Raw genomic sequence first — 23,530 nt, 5'->3', positions numbered from 1 at the left:
ATTCATATCATCTATCACTGAATGAAGTATTCTGTCCATTACACAAATGAAATGAACATTCATTATTTGTTTTATACAACACCTGAAAATAGATTTTTGTCATTTGACATGTAAAATGAATTCGGATGGAAAGTGCATACAGTGTGGGCACGATCTGTTGATTGTCACAGAAACACGGACTGCACTGTTTTGGGGTGTAGCACCGGAGGTCTTGGTGAGCAAGCAATGGACAAAATCGTATGGATCCAAAGATGCACAGATAATGACGTCATTGTAAAATGGGCTGAATGATCAATGTCAAACACTCTATCAAATGACAAGGATTTATCCGAGTGTCATAATAAAAACTAACCAAATCATCGTCACTCCTATATGAACCCAATTTGAGGATGATATGTCAAATGACATCCTCTATCAACTACCTACGGAGGATGGCGATACATCACCTTCTGTAACAAGGGATTGCTGCTTCAACACCTGGGGCCTATTTCATAAAGAGTTACAACAATAAGAACTTTGCTATTATTGTAACTAGCATGGAAACCTTGATCGTGATTGGCTGTGGAGCCATTATATGACAGTTACAGTAGTTATTATTATGAATCTGGCCCAAGACACACAATTAATTGTTATCCTGTCAAATTGCTTGATTACTGTACGCTACAAACCTTTTCTGCTGCCTCTCTTACACAAAGGGCTCCCTCGCTTGGTGGCATGAAGCACTTCAGCTGCTGTTTCTCTATGCCCTCTGTCTTGACCTTTAACCTCTTAGATGGATCACCTAAGCTGATGATATCTATCTCTATATCATCATCATCATTTATACCTCTTGATTGGCTTGCTTTCAATCTTTCACCAAGCTCATCAGGGACACTGAAAGTTGTATTTTTTAGCACACCTGGTAAAAGTAAAATGAGTGTTACAATTACCATATATATCAGAGTCCCCACTTTTCTGTATATATATTTGTACATGCAACTGAATGTCATGTACTTAGAACACAGAAGAACATATAATTGGCATAATAGAACCAAAATAGAACCAAAAGATATGTCTATTTTATTGCACTGTTTGTCTGGTTTTCCTTCCCCTTTCCTTTGAGGCCTTTATTAATTTCAAGCTCTAAGCTTAAGATGGAGGTCTCCCACATTTCACAATGTATTATGTCGATATATGTATATATACATTTTTTTTCCATTTGTTTTAATAATGAAAAAAAGAAATTTATCAGGTATAAATATATTTCAATTAGATTGTTAGAATGTATATATGCATATGTTATTCATTATGTCGTTTGCTTATTGTTGTTATGCTAAGAAAAATGATTACACTTGTATATACTTTTGTTATTGGAATGTGGAAATAAATAAATCAAATCAAATCAAAAATTTATGTCTCTATTAATAACAGCAACAACTATGAAAGTCAGTATATTTGCATTTTTATACGTTTGTAAAACATGGTGGAACAGATGAGCAGCTGCAAGCCAGGGATATTTAGGGCAAATTCAGGATTGTATCTTCAAAGTGACAAATAAAAAAAATATACAATGGAAATACTCAACCACATTAAATTTGCACAGAAACCAAGTCAACGGACAGCAGGTTGCGTTCATTCGACAGGGGGTCTGAGCGTACATGTAATGCAGAGTGAACGGCCGCTGCAACTTCCATGTTGCATATACATGCACAGACATACTATACACAATAGCATTTTTCAGTGATTGAAAAACTTTGAAACTGTGCTTGTTGTAAGTTGAAAGTTATTATAATTTTCTTTTTCAGATATTTCAAATTATGATGCATGGAGATCTATGGCTTGGACTGCTCACTTGGGCGGGCATAAATACATGTACGTGGAAATATTGATGCCTAGCCATCTGGATTTTAATGATTTTGTGGCTCTACAGGATTTACCAGCACGAAATTGCACTCTGTGCCCATACATGTAGTCCAATAAAAGGCTCATTGTCTCTGCCATTTGTGATTATATGTATATTGATGAGTTAAAGGGATAAATGAAATTTCTAAAGTGGAAAAATTTGCTTCTGGTGGAATCTGAGATATTCCCAATCACATTTTAGTGTAACAATACTTAAAACACTTTTTAGATGCAATATAAGTCATAAATCATCAAGGTTTGGCACACATTATGCCTGAGAGCAGCCAGCTGGCAGACTGGAAGAATGCACCTCAGAGTAATGGTGTGATTACACACTAGTGTAATGGTGTGAGTGCGTTCTGGTGAAATGGTTTGATTGAACCCCAGCGTAAGGGCGAGAGTGTGCCCCATAGTAAAGGTGTGATTACACACTAGTGTAATGGTGTGAGTGCGTTCTGGTGAAATGGTTTGATTGAACCCCAGCGTAAGGGCGAGAGTGTGCCCCATAGTAAAGGTGTGATTACACACTAGTGTAATGGTGTGAGTGCGTTCTGGTGAAATGGTTTGATTGAACCCCAGCGTAAGGGCGAGAGTGTTCCCCATAGTAAAGGTGTGATTACACACTAGTGTAATGGTGTGAGTGCGTTCTGGTGAAATGGTTTGATTGAACCCCAGCGTAAGGGCGAGAGTGTGCCCCATAGTAAAGGTGTGATTACACACTAGTGTAATGGTGTGAGTGCGTTCTGGTGAAATGGTTTGATTGAACCCCAGCGTAAGGGCGAGAGTGTGCCCCATAGTAAAGGTGTGAGTGTATCCTAGAGTAACAGTGTTAATGCGCCCCAGAGCAAGTGTGCAAAACTCAAAATTACAGATTTCTTGATCAATCACTGACTGCTAGGCATATCAAACTTTGACATTCCTTTCTGACGTAAATGATTGCAACAATTGAATTAGCAAATGAATCATCATCTTTAAAGGGGAATCCAACCCAAATAAAAACTTGTTTTTATAAGGAAAAGAAAAATCAGACAAGTTGATCGGTGAAAGTTTGAACAATATTGGACAAACAACAAGAAAGTTATGAATTTTTGAATGTAGTAAATATTGGTAATCACTATACCCATGGAGACTTCAAATTGGCTGCATATGGGATGTCATAGTGATGTAAGGCAAGGACTACTCTCTATGTACTGCAATACATATTATGGCTAAAATTTCATTTTCCCAAAAGTTTTATTTCAAATTATATTTGTCTTTCATGAGGACATAAAACAATATACTACCTGGGTTATATTTAGATTACTGCCCCAGGTGAATGGGTACTTAGGAGAAAACCACAAATCCCTGATAATAAAGTACATGGCCTATGGGAAAGTTGTCCTTGCCCCTTGTCATAATTTACTTACCCAGTTGCCAATTTGAAATCTACATAGTATTAGTGATCTCAATTTTAAAGCAGCTATAACTTTCTTATTACTTGTACGATTTCTTTCAAACTTTCAACATTCTGTTTTATTTATTTTTCTTCTTCCCAACACAACATTTTATGGCCAAGGCTGGATTCCCCTTTAAACCTTAACAAGTTGCGTTTATTGTGATATACTACCACAAGAGGCATGTGTATATGAATTTTATAAGTGTGATACCACCATTTACCTGTTTTACTCAGATGATTTCTGAGACACCCTGTAGTTCTAGAATATTTATCTTGATATTCCTCACTTCCTTTGCACTCAGTCTTGCCACATAATTTGCATATTGACATCTGAGCTTTACTCTTCAAACCTATCAGGAAACAAACATTGATTAATTCTACATTTGACTTTTTGAGTATCAAAAGAACCTAATTCTCTGTTCAAGAAAACCTAGGAAAGGACACACACCTGATTGTTCACAAATTAGTTTATTTTAAACAGTTACGGAATTGATCGTTATAGAATAACAAGTGGAACGCCTCTGGCAGTCTCGCCTGCATTACGCAATTTAATATAGCAGCAGTGCTAACTTTGAAAACTACTATAAAATAATCATTCACAAAAACATCATTCATATAATGACATAATACCACGTTCATTGACCATAAATGACATTTGAACGGAGACTTAGGACTGTCAACTACACCCATGTCCACATTTCATTCACTCTATCCATAAACTTTCAAAGTTATGATGGCACTTCAACAATTACCCCAACATGGCCTAAGTTTATTGACCTTAACTGACCTTTGACTTGGTTTTGTGACCTGAAACTCACAGGGGATGTTCAGTGATGCTTGATTACTCTTATATCCCAAGTTTTATGAACTAGATCCATAAACTTTCAGAGTTAGGATGGTAATTCAACAAATACCCCCAACACGGCCAAAGTTCATTGACCTTTAATGACCTTTGACCATGGTCATGTGACCTGAAACTCATACAGGAAGTTCAGTGATACTTGATTACTCTTATGTCCAAGTTTTATGAACTAGATCCATAAACTTTGAAAGTTATGATAGTAATTCAACAAATACCCCCAACTTGACCAAAGTTCATTGACCCTAAATGACCTTTGACCTTGGTCACGTGACCTGAAACTCAAGTAGGATGTTCACCAATACTTTATTAACCTTATGCCCAAGTTTCATGAACTAGGTCCATATACTTTCTAAGTTATGATAGTAATTCAACAAATACCCCCAACTTGACCAAAGTTCATTGACCCTAAATGACCTTTGACCTTGGTCACGTGACCTGAAACTCGAGTAGGATGTTCACTAATACTTGATTAACCTTATGCCCAAGTTTCATGAACTAGGTCCATATACTTTCTAAGTTATGATGTCATTTCAAAAACTTAACCTTCGGTTATTGATTTTGAAAATAATTCTCCCAACATGGTCTAAGTTCATTGACCCTAACTGACCTTTGACCTTGGTCATGTGACCTGAAACTCAGGCAGGATGTTCAGTAATACTTGATTAACCTTATGTCCAAGTTTCATGAACTAGGTCCATATACTTTCTAAGTTATGATGTCGTTTCAAAAACTTAACCTTAGGTTAAGATTTGATGTTGACGCCGCCGCCGCCGCTGCCGCCATCGCCGCCGCCGTCGCCGTCGGAAAAGCGGCGCCTATAGTCTCGCTCTGCTATGCAGGCGAGACAAAAATGATTTTCAGACTATCACTCAGACCCTGCTCCAAAATTAATTGGGTAGCACCTTCGGCAGCACTGTATTTTGGGGGCAGATTTTCATGAAATTGATGTCGAAATGCTCATATGGACAATCTTCATCAAAATCATATGCTTTTAAAGCATCCATAAAGCCTTCTTCCCACTTTTATAGCAATTTCACAAATGTTTTAAAACATGAATTGTGTTCCTCCAAAAGTGTAAATGAACCCCCTACCTTTCATCATAACTTTTCATTCAATTTAGCACAAATGTCATGGTTTCATGAGATACTAGCTGTGTGTTCTACAAACTTGGTAGACCACTAACTAAGCTTACAATGACACTAATTCCAATATAATACCCATCTGTTTAGGCATGATACAGTATTTTTAATAAAATTTAGAAAAACATAACAAAACAGACCTCTTGGTCAGAATATTTGGAATTTGTGTATATATATTCATATTATCTATAGCCAATTTTCCATAATAAGTAATAAAATTCAATTAGCACACAATAATCATTACTACACTGTGGCTGATTTGAATTTGCAAGGATATATAATCATGTTATGTATTGTAAAACTGGGGTGGTATTCTGGAACACTGTCATAACTTTTGTCATTTCTCTCCGAGATGTGACACCGCTATGATTGTCACAAATCGGTATTCTGAACATTGTCTTTTCCCTGTCATATTCTCTGTAAGTTCCTGGCCATCTTTTCGGAAGCAAACCAATCAAAATCATCGTTAGTTTCCAGTGGGAGTCCTTCTTGCCAATAGAAGGTCCCGTGGCAGGTAGGGCGTATCCCCAATACAGTTGCTGGCATCGCCCAACTACGCGTATATTGATGCGCTTAATTACAAAGAGAGACAGGGAGCTGTGAAGGATTTTAGAGGAGAAGTAGAAAAAGAAGGAAAACAGAGGAAAAAAGGAGGAATTAATATGCAGGGCCTAATTGTAGCATGAAAAAATTATTTTGAAAATTGTTATGGATGATGAGTAAAAGTAATACAACATGATCTAAATAACATCATTATATGCTTGACATTCAGTCGGCAGGGTATCGGGATATTTGGTACTAAAAGATATGACAATATTTATGACAGCTACCCCCTGTCATAACTTTTGTCATATCTTTGCTTGTAAAAAAGGATTACGCGCATTTAAAGCCGCGTATTTTTGGTGCGCGCTATTGAGAAGAGACAAAATTTATGACAATTTTTGTGACAAAAGTTATGACATCCACCAGAATAACGATTTTGTCATATCTCTGAGAAAAGATAAAATATGGAGAAAAGACAATGTTCAGAATACCGCCCCTGGTCCTTTCAGCCTGCTATAATATCAACCCTGTCTTAGTAAAATTGATATCAATAACACAGGCTGAAATTAATGATAATCTTTTTTGAGCCAATCAAAATGTATGTTTGTGTTACCTGGTTCTGGGGGAGTGAATCCATGATGTCTACACCATAAAACAATCTTCTTCTTGCTCCACGTTGGTAGTGAATGCAGACATTCAATGAGAGATTTAAGACGGCTAACCTTAGCATGTATGTATACTGCCCTCTGCCATTCCATAGAGCGACGCTTAGCTAGCGTCCATGAGTGATAGTGCTCCAATGATGTAGCACAAAATGGCAACTCATTTTGGACTGTAAGATAGGATACAGTAAAAAAACAAAAAAACATGAATAGTTAAAGTATGTGACTCCATATGAATCTATTCAAATTAAGACCACAGAGCAAACACAATATCTTATAGGTATAGTGATTAACAATATCTCAAGAGCAGTAATACTGACTGGTGCAAGTCCTAATACATTTTATATGGAAGGCCGGATACATTAGGGACTCAAGTCCATCGGCAAAGTAGTGACCCCCCCAAAAAAAAGACACACACACACACAAAATGATGAATAAAAGACCACATTTAAAAATTACCATAATAGATTTGGTAGGCAATTTTGATAACATAGGCTACTGAAAGAGGAGTAATCTAGGAATCAGAAGAGCTAGTCTACAAAGCCACACATTAAGTGAGCAATCATTTTAAGAGAAAGTCTTTAAAGTCAGGGGTGATTTCAAGTTTAGTGCTGACAGACCTTTGGATACTGGTGTTATGTCAATTCTTGTTTATAGGGAAGACAAATGTCCAAAATGTGTTTCCAATACCAGCACTAACACTGAACACCATATGTATTAAGTTTTCCATTCATACATACCTCTTGTAGGATCTATAAGAGGAGCCTGTTCAGCCACATACTTGACTAACTGCTCAACAGATGTCACTCCATAAAGGTTAGTCTGTTCTTCAAAGTGTTCTTCAAGAATTCTCTTCCATAATCTTAGTTCCTTACTCTCCCATCCACCTCCTTCATCTTCCTTCCTGACAATCATACCTTCCTTGCTTTCATCTACTGTTAAGATAGGTGCCGATGCAAGTGTAGCTAACACTGGATCCGTCCCAGGCTCCTGTTTGATCCTAATTACCCGTACTTTGTTCCCAGTCTTTGATGCATCAATGGCTAAACAAGATGGCTTCTGAAGCTTTGTGTTTACAACCTTGATCATACAGTTGCTGGTAATGTTTGTTTTTGGAGTTGAGACGGATAGTTTGTTGTTTTGAGCAAGGTCACAAACAACAGTTCCATTAGTCTTCTTCACTTCCTCTCCTATGTTATTAGTTCTGGTCATAACCTGTGGATTCTGCTTGACAAAGATACTTTTGGTTTTGTTGCAGTGGCCATTCAAGTTTCCTGAAGTTTGTTCAACATCTACTTCCATGGTCTCTTCATTTGGTTCCTCCTTGATTGCTATGGTACAGACGTTTGATGAACCATGTAAAGTATTATCTTTTGGAGCACTAATATCAGATTGAATGATTACATTGTTAGTAACTTCAACATCGCTGCAAATTTCAGATGCGTTTACTTGCATAGATTCAAGACTTTGCACTTCTCCCTCAGTTGACAATGCAGATTTACTTGAGGTAGCTTCTACAATACTATCATCATTGATGGCTTTGTCAGCTTCAATCAGAACTGACCTTTTCGCACTTACAGAGTTCAAGGAATTATTTGACAGTCTACTGCCATTTGAAGCGTTGTTGGGGATAGAGGTACCGCATGGAGTATCATCCTTTAATAAACCATCTCCACCAACCTCTCTTATCGTGTTTCCTGTCAATAATTTATCTGACACTTTTGATATATGACCTTTAACATCATCAAGAGGTGGTACAAACTTGGTAATTGTTTTGACAGTTGGTTGTCCTGTTCTTACTTGTATTGTTTTAGTAGAGTTTGTCATTGATGATGGTGGCTGTGATTGAAGCACAACTGTTTTTGAGGACACTGCTTTTGAAGCTTGTGAGAGAAGCACTGATGCACCCCCCTTGATAGGCAAAGAAACTTTCTGTTGCGACAAACCAGCCATTGGAATAGGATTAAGGGCAATCTTCTGAGAGATAGGACCAGACATGACATTTTGAATACCTGAAATTGCTTGGATATTGGTGCTCTTTGATGCAGGTGTGCGTTGCACCAGGACAACACCGCCTGCAGGAGTTCTGGCAAGTTGTCCTTTCATTTCAGGGATAAGTGAAATACTGGAAGATACCTGTTGGCTTGTAGAGGTTCCAAGAGCTGCAGGTACAAGCTTGGCTAACGTCTGACCAGCGGAACGTTGTATCTGGATGACACCTCCACCTGACCCAACTCGTTGTGTGGCTGGTTTGGGGGAAATGATGGTAGATGCACCCGATTTCTGGGTGAGGGCGATACGAGTCATTGGCTGGTTGGTGGTGTTAGGTTGAGGAAGTGGAGGAGATGGACGGGAAGATGGATTAGGAACAGGTTGGATTTGAACAATACTTCCTGGTGGAAGTGGTGGAACGATGGAACCTTGAGGAAGGATAAGAACATTGCTTGGTGAAAGGAACGATCCTGAACCTGAAATGAAATAAGACATAACAAATTAACACTCAATATCTCATTAATCTCATTTTACCTAGAATGAATTAAAGAGTTATAAAAAATGACTGAATGAAAGGAACGATCCTGAACCCGAAATGAAATAAGACATAACAAATTAACACTCAATATCTCATTAATCTCATTTTACCTAGAATGAATTAAAGAGTTATAAAAAATGACTGAATAAAGATTCTTGTAGAATGGGAATGAAGTTCCTTTGTAAATGATAATATAATACAGTTTTATACCGCTTGATACAAAGTTTTTAAGTGCAGCTTATCATAACCCCGGTTTCAGCACTTCGCACATGATTTTTCTAATTTCAATCTAATGACATAAAGCAGCTACCCCAAGCAATATGTTATTTTAGTATTGTAAAATGGTAGTTCACGGACAACGAGTCTTGCCTGATTTTGCGATCAATGAAATATGCAATATGATCTTTTGCCCCCTAGTATGACCTTTGACCTTATCATCCTCAAGAACACACTTGGTAAAACCCCAAAAAATCATTTGTACCCAATACAATTGATGCAGATATAAAGAAATTAGAGCAAGTTGAACAAAACTTGAAAAAAAAGGATGGACATGACCTCATATCATTTGACCTTTTGGCCCTTGATGACCTTTGACCCCATCATCATCCTCATGAACCCACATGTGGTATTACAAAAGGATCATTTGTACCAAGTGGGCATTTTTCTTGGGCATTTAGAATTATACTTGTTACCTTTGAAACAGTGTTAAAACTGTGGTGCATGTAATTATTACTAATGCCCTAAATGACATTATTTGATAATACTGACCTTGCTTGGTTGATTGACCTTGATTGGATCCTCGATTCCCTTTTCCTGATTGACCAGAGAACACTTGTTGAGGAATCAAGATGACTTTCCCTTGAAGGTTCTTATCTGTTGATTTAGCAGTGACATAATACTGTGTACCAGCTGGTGGATTAGACATGACTGGCATGATACCAGGCTGCTGGCCCTGTTGAACCCTGACCGATGACGGTGTCTGCTGTACTAAGGTCACTCCAGTCTGTCCTTTACCAACCACTGGAGATGCTATGACAGGTTGCTTTGCTACACTAACAGTATTCTGTATTGACTGATTAGAGGAACTGACAATGGTTTGTGGCCGTCCTGAAAGACTTGTTCCTGGGATCCTTTGAAGGGCTACTGTACTGGGGCCAGCAGATGATATCACTTTCCCATTAGTTTTTGAACCTAGCACTGGCTGGTTCAAAGTCACAACTTTCTTATTATCTGTCCTTGTTTGCGAAGGAGGGACGATTCCTGATGGCATATCCTGTATGATCTGCCCATCTCTGATCCGAATCTGTTTACTTCCAGGTGAAGCTCTGGCAATGTCACCGACATTAATCGCTCCAGTTTGCGTAGGTGAGACCTGGGTATCCTTGCCTACTCCATTCCCTGATATTAGAGAGGAAGATACCAAGGGTATAGACTCAGAAGTAATTGGACTGACTTGGGTTGATTTAATTGTCTCAATGGGTTTGGATGAGATAGGACCTAGTGGTGGCATGGTACGGATTGGTTTGAGTAGAGCAGGTCCAGATTGAGCTTTGACCTTGGATGACAGCTTCCCTAGTGATAATGCAGATGATGATGTCATATCTGTGAATAAAACGTAAGAAACTGCAGGGATTAACCAGGAGCAGAAAGTAGTTGATGATATAACTGATCTGTACAAGAATGTAAGAATGAGCCTTGTGATCAAGTGTTAAACTTTATGTTATCATGCCCAAATTACCATATGCCACATGTATACAGCAAAAATTGACAGCAAAATTCTTAATTCTTAAAAAATACACAAAAAATAAAATGCAGAGTTATTTTGTGCATTTATGAGTGTTTTGTATTTGTAGCTAATTCTATCAAACAAGGAAAAATAAGGACATTAAAGATAAGTATCTGTAGTTGGAGCAAATAATGATTCACTAGCACTATCAAAAATCAAGGTTAATTGTGAACATATCATGGTAAATCTTGATCTGGTTAACAAAAAACTCTGTGTAATCATGAAATCCAAGCTAATAAATAACCACACTGAAAATCTCCAACATGGTTACAGGGGAATCCAGCTTTGGCCATAAAATGTTGTGCTGGGAAGGAGAAAAATAAATTAAACAGAATGGTGAAAGTTTGAAAGAAATCAGACAAGCAATAAGAAAGTTATAGCTGCTTTAAAATTGAGATCACTAATACTATGTAGATTTTAAATTGGCTACTGAGTAAGTAAATTATGACAAGGGGCAAGGACAACTTTCCATAGGCCATGTACTTTATTATCAGGGATTTGTGTTTTTCTCCTAAGTACCCATTCCCCTGGGGCAGTAATCTAAATAAAACCCAGGTAGTATATTGTTTTATGTCCACATGAAAGACAAATATAATTTGAAATAAAACCTTTGGGAAAAATGACATTTTAGCCATATGTATTGGAGTACATGGAAGAGTAGTCCTTGCCTTACATCACTATGACATCCCATATGCGGCCAATTTGAAGTCTCCATGGGTATAGTGATTACCAATATTTACAACTTTTAAAAATTCATAACATTTCTTGTTGTTTGTCCAATATTGTTCAAACTTTCAGCTATCAACTTGTCTGATTTTTCTTTTCCTTATTAAAGCAAGCTTTTATTTGGGTTGGATTCCCCTTTAAGCCCATCTTTGTATTCTAATAAATGTCCAGCATGACCCAGACGAGTTAGGAGTTCATAACATTTTTATAACAGGCAGTGTCGACAATCCAGAGGTCCTTTTCTAAAGACTTACAATTATTGTAACTATGCAATTATCATAAGTACATGTACCATGGAAACCTTGATTGTGATTAACTGCTGAGCCATGTTACCATGGTAGTTGCCATAAAATGGACCCCAGGGCCTCGTCTTTATTTATGATTGATACGTCATAATTTTTTCTTTCGGAAATTTGCACGATGTCCTTTGAAAACAAAGAGAAACACAGTGAATTTTCAAGAAAAATATGAATGTGTGAATATACATCATATCTAGAAAATATTTTGAACAAACATGTATTTTAGATGTTGACGTTGCTGGCTTTCCATAGTTGTGGTTGATTGGATCAGTCGTAACACTTTGTAAGACAGTGCCCTGATCAATCCAGACCAATTTTTCAATGTAATGTGAAGGCTAATGTACCAAGGGGTTTAAGGCCACCGCACACCTCACAACCTGACTGGTCTACGACTGGTCTGCGACTGAGTGAAGGGAGATGAATCGCAAGGAAGTCAAGCCTCGGCATCGCACATCTTGCGATCCAACTACCATGCTATATGCGACTCACGCATGCGCTTTTTGTGTTTTGCCATAGCAACTGAGAAAATGACACTTACTACCGTGTATGCGCGTTGCATATCATGTAGCGTTGGTATTCTGTTGTCTGATTAGCTGGAAGATGGATTCAGCTTGCGATCCATTTGTAAGGATTCAACATGTCAAATCCTTACAATTTTCCTGCGAATTGTCTCTGCCCGATCTGCGACTCGCAAGCTGACAAGAGCTGTGACGTCACATCTCCCCTCACTCAGTTGCAAGCCAGTCGGGTCGTAACATGTGCGGTGGCCTTTATATTGGTTTACTTCCATAGCTAAAATAGATGTATAGCACGTCTGATATCAGAGTGGTAGTGATATCTTTGCGACTCCTTGACAGTAGTAACGTAAGTCACATTGGTTTCAGATCTAAGGATAGTCTTTGTGTGTTTATGGGTTTAAAATGGGGGTAAAGGTCATGTGCCACACTTAAAGCAAAATTTAGGGCAATCTTTAATTGATTTTGCCAGTGAGAAAAGTGGAGAATGAGATGTGTCCTTTAGCCAGATTTGGCTAATTTCCAGATGTCTAACATGATGTTGGGGTTCATTTTTTTGATGTCAGATTACAGTGATCGGGTATATTAAACTAGAAAGTTATTAAAACTTTCAGCTGCCAGAAATTGTTCTTAAGCTGAAATATAAATTGCATGTATTTCTTTTCAGTGAACGGGTGAATTACTTATCGAGATTAAACAGCCGTCCATATCGAGTAGCGTCAAAGATTCATTGTTACAATCACATAAACAATATCCTTTAGAAAATATGTACATTTAAAGTATCATGATTGGTCAAATCATATCACATGACAGTTCACTTTTTCTATGCACTAAAATTGACACAGCACACTCCAGTAGGCCAGCCTGAACATGTCTTTGTAAAAGGGTAGACAAAAAAATACAGAAAGACCTTTTAAAGACCTGTTTTTCTCTGATGCTATATCAAAATACAAATAATGCACTTGCTCTGTGGCGTATTAAAATAAATGCAATGTAAGCTCACTTTCTTCAGGCACTGCGAACTCACTTCACTGTTCTTACTGTGCGGCATCAATCTAGAGAAACCTCACATGTATTACATTTCTACTAAACACACTCAGTACTGTGTGTTATTTGTATATTATTCTATACTGTTAAAGCCTACTCAATCACCTGCTCAAATCAATTTTCTCACAATCATAATCCAAACACAATTTTGGATAATCCCTCTCCAGGATCTTTCTTACAAAGGTGAGAAAAAAATGCTAAATTTAGTGACTGCTTTACAACATCAAATATTTGTTCCTAGATTTTACCTGAATTTTCTTCCCTGAGTTTGTCAAAGTTAGAGTCTATGGAAATGGGTGTGGCTCGACTGCTATCCTCTCCAGCTAATGTCTTGACAAGAGGACTTGATAGGCTTGAGTTCCTAGAGGCAGGCCGAGATCCATCAGGAGTAGAATCAGGAGTTTTAGCCAATGTTTCAAGGAGTAATGGACTTGGGCTTGTTAGGTTCTGCCTCCTAGCATCATCATTGGAAAGTAAAAGAGAGCTGCGAATCGGAGTGGGAACTCTTGAAAGGTCTGGTTTTAATCCTTCCTTGTAGTTAACCTTGGTAACTGTTGGAGTTGAAGGTCGAGATAAGGGATCACCCGATTCATTGAAGAGGTAGCGATCCAGCTCAACATCAACGATCTAGAATAATTCAAGTGTTAAATATATTAATCTATCAAGAATAATCAGAAATAATCTATCACGAGGCGCATTATTATTAATATCATTACCCAGCCTTTAGCTTGATCAGCCATTTCAAGTACTCAATGCTTTCAAAGAATTAATCCTGCTGGGATGCAATATAACTCATCTTGGTGGAGTGCACCACAACAACCAAAAATATCTTGCTAAAGGAAAAAAAAAACAACATGTTTTTGGTTTTAAACCCAAACCATCTGTTTGAAAGATGAGAACTACTGTAAGCTAAAATGAATGAATTGATTGAAATTCTAATGTTTGTAAGGTTGAGATGGATACATATAGATCTAGGAATGAAGGTTTCAAAAATAACAATGCCATAATCAAGTTATCTATGCCTACAATTTAGCCACTTAAGCAACAGGTCTGTTGTACTCATTGTTTAACAATGTACCCTAAAAGGAGAAAACAAATTTGAAAAGTCAAGTTCCTTCATGTTTTTTTTTAAAGTAATAATGATGCCCCTCCCCTAAAGAAGGAATTTCCCCAAAGCGAACAAATGGAATTCATCAACACAAACATCAAAGTTAGTCTTTGATGCCAAACACAAGAAATCATAAAATAATGTTTATAGAGCCCAAAGCCACCTATGATGCCTAATATGATGCTACTGAAAATTGTAGACTAATCCATCATGTGATTGTAACAAATATAAATGTGACATTAACACTAATAGGACAAGTATTATGGATCTACAGAAAATTTGTAAAATCAATTTATTGTTTGAAAAATATTTTTCTTTCTTACCGTTTCAGCACCAAGAGTCTGTAATCCTGTGTATGTCCTGTCCAACTGTGAATAAAAATAAATGATTACGTTATCTTTTAATGTAGCACAGTGTAACTATAAAGGCCTCCGTAGAGCATTTAGAATGATTTATCATGGCTATAGCTGAGTTGTTGTATAGGTTCTGGAGCAACAAAATATGTACTTATTTCTCCTTGTGTACTTGATCTATGAAAATGGAAGTTAAAACAAGATCACTGATACTACAGCCCTTTATAAAAAGAAAGCTGCTTGGTTGATTTTATTTTGATGATAGTTTCAAAGGTACATTATTTCTCCCCCTTCTCTCTCTTATTAAATTTTCTCTAACTCTAATAATTTTGTGTTCTCCCTTTTCCTCTCTCAATCTCTCCCCTCTCCATCTCTTTCTTCCTTGCTTTCAACCCCCCCCCCTCTTTACATGTTATGTTTATACAAACCTTAAGATGATGAATGATGTCAACCTTCTTATTGCGTGGGTCTTTAAAGTGAAGCTGAACACGGATGGGGAATTCCCCCCATCCTCTCCTCGTCAGATGAAATGGTGGTTCTCTACAGTGGACAATGAACAGAACATCTTAAATCACATCATCAATGACATCAATAACATCATCAATGACATCAACGATGACATCAATAACATCATCAATGACATCAACGATGACATCAATAACATCATCAATGACATCAACAATGACATCAATAACATCATCAATAAAATAATCACAGACATAATCAATGGCATCATCAATGACAACATCAATGGCATCATCACTGACATCATCAATAACATCATAATTGAGATCATCAATGACATCATCAATCATATCATCTAATATTTACTCAAGTAGTGGAAGAGTCATTGCCAGTGCATATCTAAAAAAAGGCTATCCAATTTCTGAGGGCTAATAATCATACAATATTGACTGGCCTGAGGGGAACATCAAATATATTGCCCGCAATAAAATCATACTGGCCCGAGTCGTTAGAATATGGTTCTTTAAAGGGCAATATATTTTATGTCCCCCGAAGGAAAAGCCAGTCAATATTTCTATTATTATCCAAATCAGATATATCGAGCAAAAATCATGAAAATTTAAATATTTTACAGTTTAAGAATGGGAATCTTTTTTGTCATGTTGAGCAGACTGGGCCTCTGAACTTTACCATTGTGACGTAATTGAAGTGATGCGATCGTGGCATGGGGACGCAGTAGGCCAGCATTGTCTCAACTTGATCAACATAATGACGTATAACAATGCGCGGTTCAATATGACGCGTAGAATACGCTGATGTTAGCTCTGCCTTTATATTGCCCGCTACATGTCCACGCATTTTCTCATTGACTTTCGATCCTGAGGGGGCAATAAATTGGGTTCATGGATAAACGATTGGAAACTTACTGTCCGACCACTTGATCAAAGTCATCGCATGCAATAATGTATTAAAGTTGCCCTGCTCAGATGTCTGATACAGTTAATAATTTAAAATTTGCTATATGAAATAGCCCACAGAATTATTATAATACCGAGGTCTTTCTGCACAGTATAATTGATTGGGGTCAAGATATAATATGACTCTGATTCAAATCTTGATTGACTGTTATATATCTGGCATGTAGTATGTTATATATATAAGAAGAATTGTAAGAGCAATTACATTCATTTATTTAGTTATTTCCTCTTTAAGGATATTCATACATGTAGCATATAATGATTAAGAATATTCCAGAATGTATTAGTATTTAAAGCTTTGTAAGGTATGCCTACACTTATTGAAAGGCTGAGGAATTTTGTTATTTCTGAACAGAGAATGCAACACAAAAGAGATTCCTAATGGTAGTGAAAAGGAAATAGGATTAGCTATTTTTTTTACATTGTTAATTTCACCGAGGTCATTCAAGAATGTTCTAAAATTAGACTGCTCTAGAAATTGGCAGAATGTTCTTTTTGTTGACAATACTAGAAGCTTCCAGAATATGGAATAATTTGTATATAAGCTGGCAGTTTCTTCAAGGACATCATCATATCAGATCAGAACTCAGAGTTTCACGCCAGACTTTATGTCAGAGCATAGTTTATTTCCAACTGGAATACAACATTTATCTTCTGTGGAATTATTTGCACGCCATCGATGAACTGTTTGCAGTTACTTTGAGAGTTTAATGAACCCATTTCAACCCATGGATTGCTGAAATTGATTGTTAATCATCATCAACATCGTCTTCACAGACATTTCAACTCGTTACAGTGACTCTTATTATTCATCGTGCTTCAACATCTATTTCATCATCGCCATCATTGTGAACTTTAATTTAAAAGAATCTTCGCCAACCGACTTGGATTTTATTTGGATTATAACCAGAACTGACACTTCGAGAGATGTAAGATCAATATTATTTATGTTTTGCTTAATGTATGATATATTTCATATAATAAAGAAAAGGAAATCAAATTTAAAACTAAATTTTCATTGTTATTTGTTGCAGTATCGTAACAAGTACATGTTAATATAGTGGATTCAAACAGGGGCCTTCACAGAGAGAGCAAAACAAGCTTTCCAAAGTAAAGGGAGTATAACAATGTACCTCTAGTCCTCAACTACTCAAATCTGACATGGTTTATAACCCATAATGCATCATTCTAGTAGTGTAGTCTGCACAATTGAATGACAACACACTATTTCGCTATTCAATATATTCATACCACAATAATACTTTTACCAAGAAGCAAACAATTTTCTCTCTCATTCCTCTCTATTCTAATATAATTAAAAGCTTGCAGAAAAATGAAGAATAAAAATGCATTTTTTTTTCACAATAGTATATAGTGTACCAAAGCAATGATGTCACATTTTGTTGTTGCATTTTAACATTTTTATTCCATATCTGGACAGATAATGATAAGAAACGACCACACTTCAAATTTGGTGGGAATCAATAACTGGAGCCCAATATACAAACATGTTAATACATAATAAGCCCCATTAAAAGTCAATGTATTATTGGTCTTGTTCTAAATGTTTAGAACCAGGCTAATAATACATTAGTTTCAATGGGGCCTATTATGTATTCATTTGGCCATATCTTGGGGCACCATGAAAATATTTCCAAAAAAGATGGTATGTAGACAGGTTTTTTTTTTAATCATGCGCTATACAAATATGGTGTATATATATATATATATATATATATAAATATGGTGTATATATATATATATATATATATATATATATATATATATATATATATATATATATATATACCATTGCCAAAGCTGTTGTACATGTATAACTTTGCACATTTGTATACTTTCTCCCATACATGTACTGTATCAAAGCAATAGCTTTGATCCAGCTGAAGCATGGCGGCTTGTCATTGTTCGAAACCCACCTTCACCCGACAAAGGAAATTATAATTGGTATATAAGTGTCGAAAATCTGTCTATCTGACGGTCAATCGGATCGGGGTCGCCCTAGCCACTAACCCGTCTCTGTGGTCTAGTGGTTTAGGCACCGGCGTTCAAAGCTGGGGGCCCGGGTTCGATTCCCGGCAGAGACATGTTTTCGGCATCACTAATTTTTCCAAAGGGTAGATAGCTCTGGGGAACCTTGATTTAAGCTACGCCTACCATTGTTCTCTTCATCCATTTCTTTACAATATTTAAATAAAAGAGTTGCCAAAGCTGTTGTACATGTATAACTTTACACACATATATATATATATATATATATATACCATATTTTTATATATATCTTTCTACATCTGCATTTAAGGCGAATTTCTTTGTCTTTTTCAATGTTCGAAATGCGCCTTAACGCCCTCTACCTTCGACTTAACGTCTAAATGTGTATTATGACGGAATAAACCCATTCATAGACTTCACCCTTACGTAGGATGTATGCATATATATATAACTTGAATGCAAAAAAAGCGAAGAAAATATTTGATGATCTAACACTTCGGTACTCTATATGATTCTAAGGGTGAATTAGAACTTACTTGACTTCTAGAAGATCATTTGGTCTGTAGCTTGGATGAAGAAAGAACCAAACCTTCTCAACAAAGTGATGGATCCTTGGTTCTTCAGGAGGACCCCTTACATATACCATCCATTTATGAGTAGAAGGATCACTGTCTTCACGATGACCAGGGGGTATATATCTGATATCAAAGAAACAGTATGTGATTTCAAGTTTGGTTTTGAACTGGTGATGTTGGGTAACTTCTTACATAACCACAGCACCAAATTTAAAATTAACCAGGTAAGCAGGTGAAGCTTATTAAATGTCATTTGAAATTGTTTTTGTAAACTCATATTAGATAGTGGAGCAAGGAAAGACAATCTAAAATGTGATAGTGATAATCCAAATTTAGATAGCAATAAATATTCAAATAAAAACAAATATCAAAATTTACATTTACTATAATTATTGAGAGCAACTCATGAGCTATTCACTAATACATTATCTCTTGATACTACACATGAATGAATAAGTAATATGGAATACATCACAATACCATCTTGCCAAAAATCTGGCATTAAAATGGGTGATGAGAGTGGAAGCTGTCGAGTCAGTCATTAATTAACATATCCTTCGTCAGGAAGATTTTAAAGAGACCATGGTCAAAGCAACTAACCCAACTATTTACACATCAAGTTTCATACCAAGGAAAAAAGGAACGGCTTTATTCATAGCACAAAAAAAAACAATATGCCAAAACAGGAACAGTTGGTTAACCTTCAAAATTTTGATTCCTTTCATTTTGATACAGACTGGAGTACATCTCTATGCGGATTACATCTACAGTGTTAAAGATAGAGATTACTTACTTTGATACATTGCCTACGATGATACGTTTCTTAACATGTAATCGTGAACTTTGACCTGCATCTATCTGACTCACTGGAGGTTTGAGATTGTCAAGAGGAGGTCCAACTCCAAACGTATCCTATAGCAACAAACAAAACAAAATCATTAAAAAGCTTGCCATAAACATTGGTAATATTGGTAGAAGATTAAGCATAATTTCATTTGATCATCCATAACCAATGAAACTTTTCAATAACATCCAAGTACATTTCCAAGTTTCTCCTAACATGTGATCGAGACAGGCTTACCATAGTCAGTCTATACTGTAGGCTATATCTTTGTTCTTGCACTAAAAATAAGCCATCCATCTGATTTAGCGAGACTATGGTGGCTGCGGAACACCCTCTCATCTTGCTTTTCTTTTTATTGATTATGAGGTGGTGCAGGGTTTCCATACGGAAAAATACCCCCAGACATTCGTCAATGAAGTGCATTAGTGGTAGCTGCATCCCAGCTATTAAATGTTAGTAGTCTCCCTACATCAGACGTACTGCTCATGTGTCGTGTAACGTCAGACTCATAAAAGCAAAGACGGTAGTAACTGCAGCTTCCACCTGCATTATAGGTATAGGCTTATAAGTTTTGCTCTTTTGCTAAGTCCCTAAATTAAATTTCCACATGGAATATTGCTTTGACAATATGACATACTGTTAACTAGTATAATCATCAATGATAAAACAATAATTAGGGTATTCTTTATGTTTATTCTCTGTTTGTATGTTGATTATTGTGTTGATTATGTGGAAATGAAAATAAAGTGATATTAATTGAATGAACTTACCTCTCCCAAGTTCCTTGGACCTTTGGTGCCTAGGAGTGGACTTCCTCTATCAGAATCTAAAAAAGCATCTGTGCGACTCAAGAGCTCACCAATAGGTGTTGACCTTCCACTCTCTACAGGTAGATGAGGAGGATCTTCGTGACTTGAAGGTCGTGAGAGAGTGGTATCTCCTTCATTCAAGGGTATAATAGGAGGTGGACTGGAAGATTGTAAAGGGGCACCAAGGGCACGTTGAATAGCAGGATGACTCAGGTCCAACTTCTGCTTACTCTTCTACAAATAACAATAATAATAATTTGATTATTTGTAATGTGCTGATATCCATTATTATCCATTAGGTAAACTTTAATACATACTTTGCTTGGCAAAGGAATATTCAAGTTGAATGCAATAAATCCTCAGTTTCAATTCAGAAATCTAAAATCAAGTAGAATAGCTTATTTAAGTTATTTTAAGACAATACCACCACTCGCGATTTATAGCACTATCAATGACCAATGGTGATCAGTATCTTGTCACTCAGACGCTAACACAATGTGTTATTCACAGCACAGACAGGGTTACGGATTTTATAAATCACTACTGGTAATAAAGGAGCATTTAGACGTCCGATCTAACACCACAGATAACATGATCCAACACCAACATATGAAAGCTGTATTCAATGCAATTCTTAGAATTTCAACCTTATAAGGTAATCTGAATTGAATTTAAATATTCCTGGCAAGCATTGTCAAGTCAGTTTCATTACAAAATTATGTTCACTAAATGTGTAGCACAGAAAGTGCTATAGTAAAATCTACACAGCTCACAACCATTATACAAAAACTTATAAAATTACTCTAGAATATAGCATCTTCAAGGCAAGTCTTGAATCTTAAGTTGAATATTACCCTAAAGTCATAAATTTGATTACTTAATCGACTGACTATAAGTCAATATTGATTTGAATACCTGCCCTATATCACCAAGAACTTCTGTTTGAATTCTTTTTCATCATTTACATGTACATGACACTGATTTCATTTTTTGAATGATTGAATCAGAGAACCTATCATATCAAAGAAGTGATTTAACATCATCATCAACATACCTCGCCCGCTGAAGATGATAGGCCAGCCTTCCCATAATACCTTGCCACAATGCATGCCCTGAGCTTGTCAAGTTGGATACGAGCCTTCTGAAGTCTCTGTGATGATAATCAGATGTAATATTGCACATCACTGAAGGCATTAGTAAGTTCTAACACACTCGATGCATAATCAAGAGCATTTGGACTTATTCTAATGCCCAAGCAAAATCATGGGTATTATGTTTTATAGAGATATATGGATACTTGTTATGATAAACAATCCTCATCTCAAAACCATGACCGGTCAATATAACTAGTCATTAGTATCAGTCATTAGCAAATTTTCCAGGTCATGTGTTACATCTTGACCAATCATTTGATTATAATCAAAATCACAATGTTATAATGCTCCCTTGCATTTCCCTTCACTTCCCCATATACTTCAAATCTCATCTTCTCTTCAGTCATTCCAAACAAACTTGAAAACCTATCTTATGTCTCATACTGTTCATTAATACATGTACCCTAAATAATAAACCCCCTCTTCTTATGATTTAGAGTGTAATTTTTATCAAATGTATGATTTAATATATATATATATTTTTCAAATTTACTGTTTATTATGTTGAATTTATATTGAATTGTTAGGCGCCTTGAGCATTCCTTTGAGTGTGTGCGCAATATAAATTTGGTTATTATTATTATTACAAGATGATCTCATTCTATGAGGAGTCATATCATGTTTCCAGTGTTGTGGCACATAGGGGGAGATAAAACCATTCTCTCTACGTCCATATCATCAAGCATTTTCTAACTGTTAACGATAAAACCAAATGAAGGTATCAGTGGGCCATATTGTTTGACACAAAATAATGTGTCTAATCCTGCTAGATCTGACACTGACCTCATCTACAAGCTCTATCTCTTTCTCCTTGTCTATGAGAGCCAGATTAAATTGCTTCTTAATAACGACTTGCATTCGATGCACCGTCTGATCCTTAGCTGAAAAGATATAACATAACAAGCAGTAGTGTATTAATACATGTATAGGGATACCAGTTGGAATTGATCAGAGGGCCTGAAAATCACCTAGAATACAATATTATGTACACAAAAGTGCTAAAACTATGGCCTGAAAATAAATGGCCAGAGCCTGAATTCAGGCTTTTGCCTGAAAACTGGCATCCTGCATGTAGTTTGCAAATTGGTATTATGGTCACTTGTATGCACATTAAATTTTAAAACATGAAGCTCTCTTTCTCCTTGTCTACATGAAGAGAGCAACATCTGAGCTAAATCTAGGGTAATGCACTTGGGAATAGAAAACTGGTGCTATATCAATGTCTTTATTATCAGTAGAGGCAAATCTAATGTGTGGGGGTGCCGTTGTATAGAAGGACTAGCTCTACAAGAGCACCTACATGTATGCTGCAATGATTGACATACATGTACATACTCTGCTCATTACATGATGTCATCCAGCCACAATTACAAGCCAATTTATAAATCAAAATATAGCAAGCATGTACAGTGCAAAGCCTCTTTGTACCCAGCAACATAGAAGTTTACTTTAATAGTACATTTTGATAAATTATGAGGGATTCTTTTTGGGCTGATTAATTTTCTCACTGATATCACACAGGTAATAGCATATTTCAATTACTTCATTTTTCGGTTCAAAATCATATAAGATATAGCATCAGTGTCACACTGTGTTCGTAAGTGTAGAATCTATTGCAATGGGTACTGTACAATGTCAACTGAGCATGGGGTTCTGGAGCGTCACATGAATATACATGAACTTGCCAAATCATGATAATTTTTGGTTGACACTTGAGTGATCTAATCATGAGACAAGACAAAGTTGTGTGTAGAAAAGGCAGCCAGATATTGTTATTGATGCATTTGTCCAATACTTGGCATTCAGCTTT

The 23,530-nt window shown here is 36.5% G+C and overlaps 1 protein-coding gene across 1 annotated transcript in view; it reads right to left on the bottom strand.

The window, feature by feature from the left end:
* LOC129282574 (YEATS domain-containing protein 2-like) overlaps positions 1–23,530 on the bottom strand; it is a 33,880-nt gene that overhangs the window by 5,792 nt on the left and 4,558 nt on the right. The window contains exons 3-15 of the mRNA XM_054918458.2: positions 22,504–22,601; positions 21,621–21,716; positions 20,528–20,800; positions 19,707–19,825; positions 18,875–19,036; positions 15,315–15,426; positions 14,857–14,901; positions 13,674–14,052; positions 9,821–10,654; positions 7,263–8,990; positions 6,474–6,692; positions 3,538–3,666; positions 669–898 (exon numbers count right to left, since the gene is read on the bottom strand). Of these exons, the coding sequence (XP_054774433.2) occupies positions 669–898; positions 3,538–3,666; positions 6,474–6,692; positions 7,263–8,990; positions 9,821–10,654; positions 13,674–14,052; positions 14,857–14,901; positions 15,315–15,426; positions 18,875–19,036; positions 19,707–19,825; positions 20,528–20,800; positions 21,621–21,716; positions 22,504–22,601 (4,424 nt within the window). The remainder of the gene's footprint in view (positions 1–668; positions 899–3,537; positions 3,667–6,473; positions 6,693–7,262; positions 8,991–9,820; positions 10,655–13,673; positions 14,053–14,856; positions 14,902–15,314; positions 15,427–18,874; positions 19,037–19,706; positions 19,826–20,527; positions 20,801–21,620; positions 21,717–22,503; positions 22,602–23,530) is intronic.

This window comes from Lytechinus pictus, unplaced genomic scaffold (assembly GCF_037042905.1).
Source record: "Lytechinus pictus isolate F3 Inbred unplaced genomic scaffold, Lp3.0 scaffold_20, whole genome shotgun sequence".
NCBI classification, from domain to species: domain Eukaryota; kingdom Metazoa; phylum Echinodermata; class Echinoidea; order Temnopleuroida; family Toxopneustidae; genus Lytechinus; species Lytechinus pictus.
Note: the sequence above shows the minus strand (reverse complement) of the source record. Positions and strands in the feature narration are given on the sequence as shown.